This window comes from Protopterus annectens, chromosome 12.part0 (assembly GCF_019279795.1).
Source record: "Protopterus annectens isolate FY-2018-M chromosome 12.part0, PAN1.0, whole genome shotgun sequence".
Classification (NCBI taxonomy): domain Eukaryota; kingdom Metazoa; phylum Chordata; order Ceratodontiformes; family Protopteridae; genus Protopterus; species Protopterus annectens.
Genome location: NC_056746.1, coordinates 108,202,007 through 108,216,424, shown reverse-complemented (window position 1 = coordinate 108,216,424; position 14,418 = coordinate 108,202,007). Strand labels below are relative to the sequence as shown.

General features: G+C 44.8%; 1 protein-coding gene across 1 annotated transcript in view; it reads left to right on the top strand.

Annotated features, from left to right (window-relative positions):
* The window catches only part of USP7 (ubiquitin specific peptidase 7), a 3,814,244-nt gene that overhangs the window by 3,303,258 nt on the left and 496,568 nt on the right, over positions 1-14,418 (top strand). Inside the window, 1 exon segment of the mRNA XM_044088895.1 lies at positions 6,369-6,440. Within this exon segment, the coding sequence (XP_043944830.1) occupies positions 6,369-6,440 (72 nt within the window).

The following is a 14,418-nucleotide window of genomic DNA, read 5'->3' as shown; positions in this document are numbered from 1 at the left end:
TCCAGAATACAGCAAAGCCTCTAGGTCAGGAAAGACGGGAAACAAGGATAATTTTTTTTGTTTTTTTTTTCTTTTTTGCAACAAACATCAGGAAAATGCAATAAATATGTAACACAGGCTAGCGCACTTGAGTGTGTAGCCTCAAGGGTAAATGCAACAAACAGGACAAACTTTAAAAGTGCAGGTGCAAAAACAACTAAAACCGTTCAAGAAGCAGAAATACTTGCAGTTTAGCTAGATCGGACAGTCGCCCAGGTAGTAGCAGGAAAAATAACACTTATCAGGTTAGCAGTCGCTCTTTTAGCCTCTCTGCTGCTAGCATCACTCTGCAAGACCACGAGGAGCTTGGCTGAGTAGTAACAAGCGCAAAAACCGCGCCAAAGCGGGTTTTATACAAGGGGACTTGAAAGAGCTAGAAATTGGCCCAAAACGGACAATAGACTACCAGATTCTTGTGCTGGGAACACTCCTCCAGGGATAGATAGGCTGCTCTAAGCTCCCCACTGCCACTGGTGAACAAAGAAGCCTCCTTTTATCCAAGAAAGGAAATGGGCAACACAGGAACTTTCCAAAAGTCCAGAATACAGCAAAGCCTGTATTTGGACTAGTCTAGGTTTTGATTTACAAAACTTTTGAAAGTGGTTCCATTTTTTTTTTTTACATTTGTGACATTGTTGACCAAATGCTAAGCACTTCTCTCTTTTAGATTTTCACCACAGTTACGACAGTTTACAATAAGACTTGATTTGGGTTTTGTTGACTCACCCTAATACTGCATTGAGCATGTCCATTTTACTGAGCTAGGCTTGGAACTTGTTAGAAAGTTACAGGATCTCCCAGGAAGACCCCGCAGGCGTTGCAGCTGCCATGTGCTTAGGCCTGTTTGTTTGCCACGTACTGCATGCTGTCTGCGCTTGTTCTAGAGGCTATTGAAACCATGCTTTTATCACTTACAAGCATCCTTGTATGCCTTTCTGTGAGCTCATTGATTTGACAAATCTCTATGGCTTTGCGCAATGTTAAATCACTGTCACAAAGCAAAATCTTTCTAACTGCAGCACTATTAACACCACACACAAGCCTGTCCTTTATTAACTCATCTTTCAAATCACCAAATCTGCACGTTTTAGCCTCATTTCTCACGTCGGTGATATAAGCTGCAAAACTTTCACCTGGCTTTTGGTGTCTTGTATAAAATAGGTACCTCTCTAATGTAACATTTGTCTCAGGGGTGCACATTTCTCTAAATTTACATTTCAAGCACTCGGGGTCCTCTCTTGCATCAGCCGATACAACAATATGATGGTTTTCCCCCTCTCCTGCATTCACTTCTGGTGCATACACAAATAAATGCTCTCTTTCAATGGCTTCTGACACAGCTAAGTTAAGAAAAATAAATGCCCTTGTATGTGCATGTTTGTCAGAAAAAGCAGTGCTTGTATGAAAATATTGTACTCCTGCTCAAATACGCTGCAGTTCTCTGCTATATTATGATCAAACACAAGTGGACTGGGTCTGTGAAATACCTCTGCCATGTCAACGCACAGTAGTGAAGGTGCTTGAAATTATGTATGAACATGCACGTAAATATCAGAATGTAGAAAACAGACAGTCCTCAGGGAAAAGGTGCTGGTGAACAACAACACAATGTAGAAAAGAAAACAACACCCAAATGGTTAATTGATGATGCTTTTTATTTAACTGTTGAGTTGTTTTATTACGTTTGGTCTGATGAAGCACAGTGAATGTGTGAAAGCACTTATCTCTTCAAAAACCTGCTATGAATTTTGTTGGCTTTAGCTGTGTTTGGGTGCTGCTGTTTTCCTTTCTACATTATACACATAAATATGCCACAACTTGTAGTTATGCCCAGTAGCACAATGAAATCTCTGAAACAACTGTACTTTGCCAAGTAAGTCTCTGTAGCACAAGAACACTTTAAAATCACTGTACTTTGTGAAACCACTTAGTGTAAGAAATACTTTGAAATGACTGTACTTTGTGAATAAACTGTACACAGCAGAAAAAGCTTCAGGGTAAGAAACACTTTGAAATGAATGCAGTTTGCAAATAAACTACATACAGCACAGAAACTTTTCAAAATGGCTGTACTTTTGCAAAATAAAACTGTACAATGAAAGAAACACACTGAAGTGGTCCCACTCTGCAAATAAATGTACACAGCACAAAACCTTTTGAAATGTCTGTAATTTGAAATATAACTACTTTGCACAGAGCAACCTCTGAAATAATTGCACAGTAAGAAAGCACACACTATGTAAACACTTTACTCACACTGACAATACTTCGAACAACTCTAGTTTTGCTGTGAATGTCTTTGGCCAATGCAAAATAGTAGTTTATGCCCAAAACAGTCATTTACTAAAAAAAATGCAGTAGCCTTGCTTTTTAAGCTGATTTTGCCTTTTTATTGTGTTCATTATGCCCTCTTAGTCTCTTATGCTCATTGTACTTTTCTCGTGCTTGTTTTAGTGCTCTTTATGCAAATCGGAGGTAATTGTGAGCCCCATTTCAATATTTCTGCTAATTTTATCAAACATCATGGTTTCAAACATTTCATTTTAATTAATAATGCGTTTTGTGCCTTTCATTTGATTAATCCATTTTGTGCTACTCGTTTAATTAATAAGTTTTGTGCCTTACGAATGCTCAGTTTCATTTTCTTAGCAACATAAATCATCTGTGCAAGTTTTGGTTACCTGAAGTTCGTTTCAGGCCCTTTTTGATTGTTTCAGCTGTGTATAACTCAACCAGATGAATCTACCTTCACCTTCAACTCTGCACTTCATGGCTTGAAGAATTTGCACACACAGTCCTGGTTCTGGCGCCATGTCACTCATTTAGTCAGGATAAAACAGACAGTTGTGGTTTCAGCTCAAGTAGCTCTGTTTTACACACACACACACACCAGGAATGAGGCTTTGTAACTTCAACTTAAATATACTTATAAACAGACTATTCACAATCATGCATATTAACACTCTGGCTATTCTCTCAAAGTGGCACTGCTGCCTGCACGTGCTCACTATTTATATGCACATGCCTATGTCTGGAAATGCTTCTTAAAGGTACATACACATGCTCTCTACTACAAGATGGATTTTTTTTTCCATTTTAAAATCTGGTTTATAGCAGTGTTACAGTGAAAATGTGACAAAACTGAGAATACTTTGCACCATCTGAAACTGGACATCAGTAGGGTTTCAAGTGTTATTTGATCCCGTAGTGAAGGTTTTAAAGCAATCCTTTCCTCCGTGTGTTTTATTTGCAGGGGCAGAGTCATGAGCAAAGAAAAAAAAGATTTGGTCATGAATGTGTCCTGCAGTTCAAGTGAAGATGGGTAATTTAGGAAAACAAAATGGATATTTGTGGAGGTGTTGCCAGTAGCTAAGCAAGCCCTTTTTAATTGAGTTGCTAACTGCATAGCCAGTGATTGCTTATTCAAAAATGTTGCTGATAAAGACAACTCTGACAGAGGTCTGCCTGCTTTCTGTGCTTGTTTTGGAAATGTTTCCGTTGCAAATGTGTGCAGTGAATACCGAAGTGTTTTTGCTTGGTCTGTGATTCCATGAGTTGGATGTCCTCTGTCACCGTAGTAGTTCAAGATCTGGCCTTGTAACAAAACCCACACCTTTACTGTCTCTCAGAAGGTTGAATTTGTCCTGCTTGAGATTCATGACAGGCCTCTGAAGTGAAATGCATCTACTTTCCCATGTGCAGGGGTGCTTATCCTACATCTACTTACCCTGGTGTAGGGTGTTTATCCTACATCTACTTACCCTGGTGCAGGGGTGCTCATCATCTTACATCTACTTACCCTGGTGCAGGGGTGCTTAGCATCCTACATCTACTTACCCTGTTGCAGGGGTGCTTATCTTACATCTACATACCCTGGTGCAGGGTGCTTATCCTACATCTACCTACCCTGGTGCAGGGGTGCTTATCCTACATCTACTTACCCTGGTGCAGGGGTGCTTAGCATCCTACATCTACTTATCCTGGTGCAGGGGTGCTTATCCTACATCTACTTACCCTGGTGCAGGGGTGCTTAGCATCCTACATCTACTTATCCTGGTGCAGGGGTGCTTATCCTACATCTACTTAACCTGGTGCAGGGGTCCTTATCCTATTGCTACTTACCCTGGTGCAGGGGTACTTATCATCCTGCATCTACCTGCCCCGGTGCAGGGGTGCTTATCATCCTACATCTACTTACCCTGGTGCAGGAGTCCTTATCCTACATCTACTTACCCTGGTGCAGGAGTCCTTATCCTACATCTACTTACCCTGGTGCGGGGTTGCTTATCCTACAGCTACTTACCCTGGTGCAGGGGTGCTTATCATCCTACATCTACTTACCCTGGTGCAGGGTGCTTATCCTACATCTACTTACCCTGGTGCAAGGGTGCTTATCATCCTACATCTACTTACTCTGGTGCAGGGGTGCTTATCATCCTACATCTACTTACCCTGGTGCAGGGTGCTTATCCTACATCTACTTATCCTGGTGCAAGGGTGCTTATCTTCCTACATCTACTTACTCTGGTGCAGGGGTGCTTATCCTACATCTACTTACCCTGGTGCAGGGTGCTTATCCTACATCTACTTACCCTGGTGCAAGGGTGCTTATCATCCTACATCTACTTACCCTGGTGCAGGGGTGCTTATCATCCTACATCTACTTACCCTGGTGCAGGGTGCTTATCCTACATCTACTTACCCTGGTGCAGGGTGCTTATCATCCTACATCTACTTACCCTGGTGCAAGGGTGCTTATCATCCTACATCTACTTACCCTGGTGCAGGGGTGCTTATCATCCTGCATCTACTTACCCTGGTGCAGGGTGCTTATCCTACATCTACTTACCCTGGTGCAAGGGTGCTTATCATCCTACATCTACTTACCCTGGTGCAGGGGTGCTTATCATCCTACATCTACTTACCCTGGTGCAGGGTGCTTATCCTACATCTACTTACCCTGGTGCAGGGTGCTTATCATCCTACATCTACTTACCCTGGTGCAAGGGTGCTTATCATCCTACATCTACTTACCCTGGTGCAGGGGTGCTTATCATCCTACATCTACTTACCCTGGTGCAGGGTGCTTATCCTACATCTACTTATTCTGGTGCAAGGGTGCTTATCATCCTACATCTACTTACCCTGGTGCAGGGTGCTTATCCTACATCTACTTACCCTGGTGCAAGGGTGCTTATCATCCTACATCTACTTACCCTGGTGCAGGGGTGCTTATCATCCTACATCTACTTACCCTGGTGCAGGGTGCTTATCCTACATCTACTTACCCTGGTGCAGGGTGCTTATCATCCTACATCTACTTACCCTGGTGCAAGGGTGCTTATCATCCTACATCTACTTACCCTGGTGCAGGGGTGCTTATCATCCTACATCTACTTACCCTGGTGCAGGGTGCTTATCCTACATCTACTTATTCTGGTGCAAGAGTGCTTATCATCCTACATCTACTTACCCTGGTGCAGAGGTGCTTAGCATCCTACATCTGCTTACCCTGATGCAAGGGTGCTTATCCTACATCTACTTACCCTGGTGCAAGGGTGCTTATCATCCTACATCTACTTACCCTGGTGCAGGGGTGCTTATTATCCTTCTCTATATAGAGACTGTCTCCATCCTCTGGTTGTAGATGACATACTGACCAGACACAAGAAGAGATATTTGTTATTGTTTAATATTTTGGACTCATTTTAACTCATTGGAGTTGTTCGTGAAGCCCCTTTAAAACCAAGTGGTTTTGGGGACGTTTGCTCCCAATTATCCGTGTACACACACACACCATCTTTACTTAAACTGCCTTTACAGAGCTACAGTAATGTGAGACGAAAATAACTTCTATTCAGTGAGTTTATGATGGAGCAAGCTAAATGGTTCCCCTTTTATCTGCCGTGCATGTTGTGCTCACTTAGTGGAGGAGGTTGAACCAAATGGTGCATCAGCTGAAGTATGCTGCCTTTGCCAGGTGTACGGCATCACAGCATGCAGCGGTAGGCATGTACCTTAAAAGGGGAGTGAGAGAGAGAACTTTACAAGTCTGTCAGGCAGGGGAGAACAGGCAAGAAAATCTGAGTTTAGCAACAAAGCGTGTAGTGGAAAGAGTGGAAGGCTGTCCATTTTTCTTGTGGACCCTTAACACTAGGTGTGTCTGCTTAAGCTTAGCAATATTAATTGCTCTAAAGGCAGCTATTAGTATGTCACCGTGTTTTACAAGTGCAACACGTATGACCGTTATTGCCTTTTTTTAACTGTACTATCGATATGTTTTATCTGTTCCTGTGTAAGTTTTGCTGAGTTTTCATTGTTGTTTGCAGGGTGAACCCTTCAGAGAGGTGATGAGACGGATTCAGAGAATGCTTGATATCCAAGAAAAAGAATTTGAAAAGGTAATTACAACAGTCACAAAGTTGCTCTTAACTGATTATCTGTAGCACAATATGATTAATTAGTTCTCTGGGTGTATTTTATATGAGTGATGATTTCATGATAACATCCCTACCATGAGGGCATTGTTGTGGGCATAGTTCTTCAGCAGTGATATGAGAGGAGCCCCCATCCCTTTCCCTTCCATTAGAGCTGCAAAGCTGTGGTTATGGCTTACTCTGTTTTTTTCCCTGTCATTAAAGCTGAAGCGAAAATTTAATCTTAATTTGTCTTGATGTTTTGTTTTTCCTGAGTTTCTTGAAGAAATCTGAAGATGTAGTAAAAAGCAGCATCCATGGTTATGAATCTTAATCTATAGTCAAAGTTAGGATGTTGCAGGACTGCATGAACAGTTAAAAAGGACTATAACCACTCAAATGCAAATGGGAACCACTATAAAACTCCATTTGGAATTCTGATATAAAGGGCAGTGCTCCTTCTGTCTGAAAGCATTCTACTGTTACACGCAACTGGCCAACTTCTGCAGCTCTTTCCTATGCTGAGTCTCTCTCATTCATTGATATGCATGTCAATCCACTTGGTGTTTTATGTCTCATGTTTTCCTTTCAAGGGCCATTATCAAGCTGTATTTTCTGACATCAAGCCTATTTATGTTGGCTGTCTCTAAAAGCAAGTACATACACTACCAAAACAAGACGATGCTCGGTCACAAATCAGTGGTAGGTTCAGCAAAGCCTTTGGAAAATTCAAATCGAAAATTGTAATTTTTATTTGAAGACTTTAGCTGTCTGAGTGGCCTGCAAACAGGGCTTTGCTCCAGTAGAGCCCCTTATTCTTCTGAAAAAAAAACCCTTCTGACTCTTTCTATGCTTGTTGAAGAGGTGGTCTTTCTGGAAATGGGAAGCTGTCTTTATCTCGTATCTTTTTTTTTCTCTGACTTTGGAATTCCCAAAGTGCATGTCTTCGTTATCTTTTCACATCATTTTGCGAAATGGTGGAATGTTCTTTTTAGTCACTTTTACAGTATTGAGTCTTGGGAATTCCTGCCGGCAGGAGTCCATGGTCAGTCTGAGTAACAGAATTTTACCCTCCCCTAGCAAGCTGACACCTTCCCTGACTTGACATCAGAACAGTGTTGGTACAAAGGTATCCTCAGTTGGCACCATCCTCAGTTCATTTTTGCTACATTAACTGATGCAGAATGCATAGATTTGAGTATTCGGTCTGTTAGGCCTTAAGACCAGAGATTGTGGGAAAATTTAAGTACCCCATTCCATTAGGGACCTTGTTTCTATTGCATGTTTCTGTATTTGCTGCTAATTGATGTCAGAGAAGGTTAATTAACTGTTTGGCAAGCAGATTCCAGACAAGGGTTTTCATTCTTACTGTGCTTTTTTCCTTGGGCCAAGATCCCAGTGTTACCTCTTGCCACTTTTGTGCATTTTTCAACCAGAGAACTATTGGATGTTAAGCTGACTCTCTCGAATACCTGTCTAAAAGTACTGCTGTGCCTGTTGCAGTATTATCTGCAAGACCCAGGCTGGTGTCCCTAAGGGATGCATCTGAAGGAGGAAGTTAGGGAAGCCGATGACACCATGTTGATGTCTGACAACTCACCTCTGCTTGAGGGTATTAAAGGTGAGGTGTGTTTACAGCACCTGACATCCAGCATCTGCTGAGCCCAAGACTTCTGTGACAACCCCAATGGAGGTTGCCATGTATTCGTCCCCTTCCCTATCCTTGCAAGCTGAAGCAGGCTGCAACTTCCAACTTATCTGTCTTTAATTGGGTGGGTAATGGCAGAATCCCTTTGACTGCATTAAGGAATGCTCCACCTGGGGCCCAGTCTCAGACCAGGGCTGCCCATCCATGTCCTGAGATGTTGCCATCTGCCAGAACTAAATCCAGGCTCCTGAATCCAAAGCAGCATCCAGAGTTATCCAAGCTTAGTCTGCTGGTGTCCCTGGCCCCTTCAAACCAGATCACATACCAGAACTTTGTCATGGCTTTCATGAATTCCAAGCAGTCTTCCCTGGAAAAAAAACTGAGGCAGGAAATTCCTCTGTGCGGAAAAAGAAAAGGAATATATTCTCCCCCGAGGGACTCTAATTTCTGTGATTCTGATCAAGAGGAATTTGGCTTATGTAGGGCGCCTTCCCCCATGAATCAAATTTTAAATAGACCTTGTCCTTCGCGTCACCCACTGAGGACATTTTGTTTGAGGAGGCCCGGGGAAAAAGGCTACAGATGCATGTCTTTGTAAAGTGGGAGGAAACCGGAGAAAACCCACATGAACACAGGGGGGGAGGACATGCAGACTCCACACAGCAGGCTCCCCAGCCGAGAATCGAACCAAAGAACCTCTTGCTGTGAGGCGACAGCGCTACCGCTGCACCACTGCGCTGTCCAAGTTGCTACATCTCTCCAGTACACATTGTTTTTGATTGTGTGTTTGACAGTACCCTACCCCCTGCTCCAAGGAAGCTAGATCTGTACTGCAGGGTGCTGTAGATACCGTCACGAGAATCCTCTGGTGGACCAAGCTGTGGTGTATCTGGAGTACACCAAGGAAAATTCTGGCTCTACGTTTAAGAAACCCTTGCCAAATGACAGGGAAAGTAAAATGATGCAGTTTAGAGAAGAAGAAACTACAGTCTGCCACTTCGGCCATGAGAGGTCTCAACTGTGAGTTTCACATGTTCAAGTACCTTGAGTTTATACAGGAACAGATGAGTAATGAGCAGAGGGGATTCAGGATAACTGCTTCAAGAGCTACGTCCAGAAATCTTCTAATGTTGGTGTCTAGACGCACCATTAAAAGTGGCTATGATGCTCATCATGCAGGGCATCAGCAATAGCATCTGTTGTCAAGAGACTTGGCTGGTTAAGGAGTCAACCCCTCTTAGAGCATATTAAAGTGGAATTCTTCAGTGCATCCTTAGACAAGGGTTTCTCCTTGGATCCCTTGCAGGGAAAGTGTTCCAAAAACTGGAGCCAAAGGAAAATGCCATAATGTCTGTCTAAAAGAATTCTATTTTTCCCCACCAGAAAGGTGTAATAGAAACTATCCTCCCAAGTCTTGTCCCCTTTCTTCTCATTAAGAGAAACCCAAGGAGCCCAGGGAGTAGTTTACTTCATTTGCTCTTCAACCTGTGGGTCCTCGGATCCATATCGGATCTGACACGGTCGCATTTTCCAGTTATGTCTCCGAGCTCCATGCTTCTCCCCTTACCTATAATGCCCCCTGTATCCCTTCTCCCCTCAGATCTTGTTTGCCGCCTGAGAGGAAGCAGCGAGGTCAGAGCTCCATTATAGTAGTAGTGTTGTTTGAAAAGTAAATTTTGACTTTTTTGGACTTTTCTACCTGTTTCACTCGTAACTTCTCTATACCTTCTCGAGGTTCTTCGTAGCTTGTTTTCTTGTAGGCTTTTCTATCTTCCTCCCTTTTCTTTCCGTGTGTGCGTGTGTGTGTGTGTGTGCGTGTGTGTGTGTGTGTGTTTTGTGCCGGCTAAGGCATGGCGGACACCCCAAAGCCTTGTTTCAAAAGGTGCACAGTGTGTGGCCATAAGCTTTCCCCGGTGGATGGCCACACACTGTGCGTGGTTTGTTTGGGGGTGGCTCATCTCCAGTCCCCCTGTTCTATTTGCACTGAGTTTAACCCCAGAGCACTTAAGGGCAGGCGGGACAAACTGATTGTCAAGGGCCTGTTGCCCTCCACTGCTGGGGACAGACGTCCCACCTTCCCACGCTAAGAAAGCAGCGGCTCCTGCTTCGTCTTCCCCTTCCTCGGCCTCTGGAACTCACCCTCCCACCAAGAGGCCCAGGGAAGGGAATAAGGTCAAGAAGGACTGGCCTCGCAAGCGCTCCCATGACTGCTTTTCGGAGGCCTGTCCCCTGCCGAAGGTTAAGCCTGTTTCCAGGCCCTGTTACACCTAGTCTCAGGTCCCTAGGGTTTTCCCCTGAGCCCGAAGTTCTAGTTAGCCGGTCTCCCCCTAGGCTTTCTCCCCACAGGCTCTCCAGACCCACTTCGTCAGCATCCTCCCACTCTACCCGGAGCCAATCTGAAGCAGAGATTGACAAGATGATGCGGAGATTTATCCGCCCTCAGATCCAGATGTGGATCTTGTCAGGCCCTTCTCCCACCAGAGCAGGCACCTTCCAGCCAGTATTTAGACCTATCACTCCTTCTCCAATCCAACCCGTGGTTTCGAAGCTGTTGGATCTGAGGACGGTCGGAGTCAAGGGGTCGGTGCTGATGTTACCCTCTACCTCGATGCCGGCCAGTGCCTTGAGTGTGTTGGATCCGACTAGATCGGATCCGATCTCTTGGAGCTGTAGCCTCAGGGTCGGATCCAAGGGAGTGCTCTCTGCTCCGAGCTTGTCAGAGAGGAGCATATTCCCCTCAGCGTCTCTGCTCCTAGAGGCTTGGCTCTGACTCCCCGGTCAGATAGGGGGGAGCAGCTTCCACTAGTTAAGCCCAGGAGGTCCATTCCTTCTTGGCATTCGACGTGATGGAGAATGTTCTCACACGGTCAAGGCCTCTGACTATTTTATATTCGAAGTCTGTCCAGACTCTCCTGGCCTTGAGTGCAGATTCCTTCATCTTGCCCTTTCAGGGACAGCCCATAGCCGTAATGCCCCAGGATGTCATGGGCTTGGAACAACCCACTTGCAAGACCTCCCCAGATAGTCCCCCTGAGGACCCCCCCCCCCAAACAAGCATACGTGTAAAAGGAGGTACTTGGACTCTTCCCCCAGTCCCTCACAGAAGACACGGACCTGGATGAAGGGGAAAGATCCCCAAGATCACCTCCCGAGGATGTCTCTTTGGAAACATGGAGATCCTCCGCCAAAGGGGGGGGGGGTCCACCCCAAAACCAGCCTTTGACGAGTCCGTGTTTCTGGAGGCATTCGTCTCGGGCCCGTCTACTTCTTGGGTGTTTCCTCCTGCAGATTCACTTGTGGATTTGATAACATCTAGGGCATGGAAGGAGCCAGACACTGTAGAGCCAATACCCAAGCACCCTGACAAGGTCTTAAGCCCTTCCACAGGCAGATGACACTGGCACAAGAGGCCCCCCTGTAGATGCTATGCTGGTGGCAGCGGCCACCAAGAAGGAGCTCGCTCAGGAGAGTTTCACGGTCCATCCGCCTGACCGAGAGTTGAAAACATTGGATTGTTTTGGGAAACAAGTCTATGCTTCAGCGACGTTCTGCGTGATGGTGCTGAACTACATGGCAAACGCTATTTGACTCCAGACAGATCTGGACAAGGAAGTCACGGAGTCGACCCCAGGGTCCATATTGGCAGAGGACAGGAAGACGTTCGATGCACAAATGGCCACCCTAAAATCTGTATCCAACAAGTCTATGCATTTGCTTGTCCCATGCCACACACAGAGCCGCATGGGTGGCGGGGTCAGGCGTTGACATCCTGTGCCATGCCTGGCTCCGCTTATGTCAGATGTTCTTCGTGTTTCACTGTTGCAGTCATCACATTTGGGTTATCTGCCTGCATGTAGCCCTCAGTCGGCCTGAATACCAGAGTCTTGGGATTTCTGCGTCGGATGCGGTCGCTTCTTCCATGACATCAGGTTGTCGGGTATAAAACATGCAGCCGACGCCATTACTTCAGCTTTTCTTGCCGTGCAGTGTCAGAAGCAGTTTGCAAGTGCTGGTTGGGTGCCTCCTGAAATTTTCATTTTTAGAGTTTCAGACCTGAAGTCTTCTAAAAGATAAGTACCCCATTGGGGATCCTTTTTTCTTGCTCCAACCAATGTCAGAAGTTGACAATTGTCTTGCCTGTGGAAAAGCAAATACCTGACAGAGATTTTCATTCTTACTGTGTCATCTGTTTAGGCCCAGACCCCGATGTTCCTCTCTGTCGGTTTTATGCTTTGTTTAATGCCCGAACTATTTGTCGTTGGGCTATCTTTGTCGCTAAATTCTTTTGCTCTCATTCTCCGTATTCCGAAATGGCTTCGATAAGCCATCCGCCGAAAAAAACGTAAGGAATAAAGACAGAGACAGACCGCATACGCCGGTACTCAGTGAGGTGCCATTGCAGCCCCTGATTTCCGCTTCTACAGATTTGCAGGCCTCTACTGAGACCCATTCGGAGTCCCGTATGCAGCAAGAGGCTTCTTCGACTATGGAACCTGTGGATGTCTCTACCTTGGATGGGTCCGGAGCTACTGTGCAGCCATCAGCTTCTGAGGATGTATTCAAGCCTTCCGATTTTCATATTAAACGGATGACTTATTTTCAAACCAAAAAATCCGAATTTCTCAGGCCCAGAGTTCGTACTACGCTTAGGAAACCAACTACCAAAGCGAATTCTCAGGCCCACATGCCTCAGAAGCAAATGCTTAGAATGGCTGAAGATCTTATTACTTTAATTAGGGGAAGCCAGCCTTCCCTCTCAAAAAAACAAGAACTGATTTTCCTTCTGATTCTTCAGATCATGAGTCTGTTGACTCTGATCCTTCTGATTACCAGGACATACCCTTATCTACCTATGAGGATTCTGATGCAGAGGATTCCATTCCCTCGGCTTCCCCGCCAAAATATTTTTCCTTTGGTGAAACCCTGCATACCCTTAGAGAACATTTCCACTGGGAGTGCCAGGACTACTCACAGACCAAAAAGAGACTTGGAATTTTTAAACTTGCCTCAGCACAGGCCTCTAGCTATACCTCCTGTTATGGAAATTTTAGATGTCTTCTTGGAATCCAGCCTTACCCCTGATGCTTTGCCCCCAGGAAACCTGACAGGTGCTACAGAGTACCTGACTCCCACAAATTTCTCTTTAAAAATCCTACTGCGGATACAGATACCATTTCCCAGGGACCTAAAGGCATTAAGGCTACAACAGCCAAAAACCCTACCCCTTTAGACAGGGACTCTAGGGCTTTAGACAGTTTGGGTAAGAAGGTATACACCTCTGCTACTCTTGTCATCAAGGCTTTAAATTGCCAGTTTCACATGTTAAAGTATCAAGCAACATATTATGGAGCTAATTAAACAGAAAATGATGTTGATTGCTGATTGTGCAGAATATAAGGATTTATAAGAGTTAATGCATTCTGCTAACCAAGTTGGAAAACATACTTTGCAATGTGGTTTTGATGCCTTAGAAGCATATTACAGGGCTGCTGTCACTGGGTCTGTTCTTAGAAGGCATGCTTGGCTTAAGGAACAAACTTTGCCAGACCATGTCAAAGCAAAATTATTAGATGCACCATTAAACCAAGAACATCTTTTTGGCAATAAAGAAGTAGTAGTCCTCAAAAGGATGGAGGAAAAAGCTAAATCTATGCAAACTGTTAAAAAATTTCTACAGGTACAGCCACCTAGATTCGGTAGGCATTGGCCTTCAAAAAACTGGTCTTTTCCAGTCCCTCCCAGACCTTCTCAGTCCAAACCCAGGGGCAGCAGACCACCAAGAGTACAGTCTCAGTGTATGCACAGATCTAAGCAGTGAAGTGCTTCCACCTCTAAAACAGGGAGTAGTAAGCCACCATCCTATAGTAAAATCTCAGTGACTTATCCTTAACTCTTCCAAACTTAGCTCAAGTACTTGCACCTTTAGGAGGAAAACTTGCTCTGCATGCATAATACTGGGAGTACATCACCCAGGACAGATGTGTCTTGAACATTGTTTCCCAGGGATACAGATTCCACTTCCACTCACTGCCAACCTAAGGCGAATGGCCAGACCTCCCCCCAAACCAGTGGGCAGAGGCCCAAAAGCAAGTACTTTCTCCTCTCAGTTTCAAGGCTATTCAGCCTGTCCCAGCAGAACAAAGGGGACAAGGTTTTTATTCCAGACTATTTCTGGTACCCAGAAAAGAAAACTCTTGGTGCCCTATCCTGGATCTGTCTATTCTCAACACCTTTCTGGTGGTTCCAAAATTCAGAATGCTTAATCTCCAACAGCTGCATCCTATGCTAACCAAGGACTCCTGACTAGCCACCCTA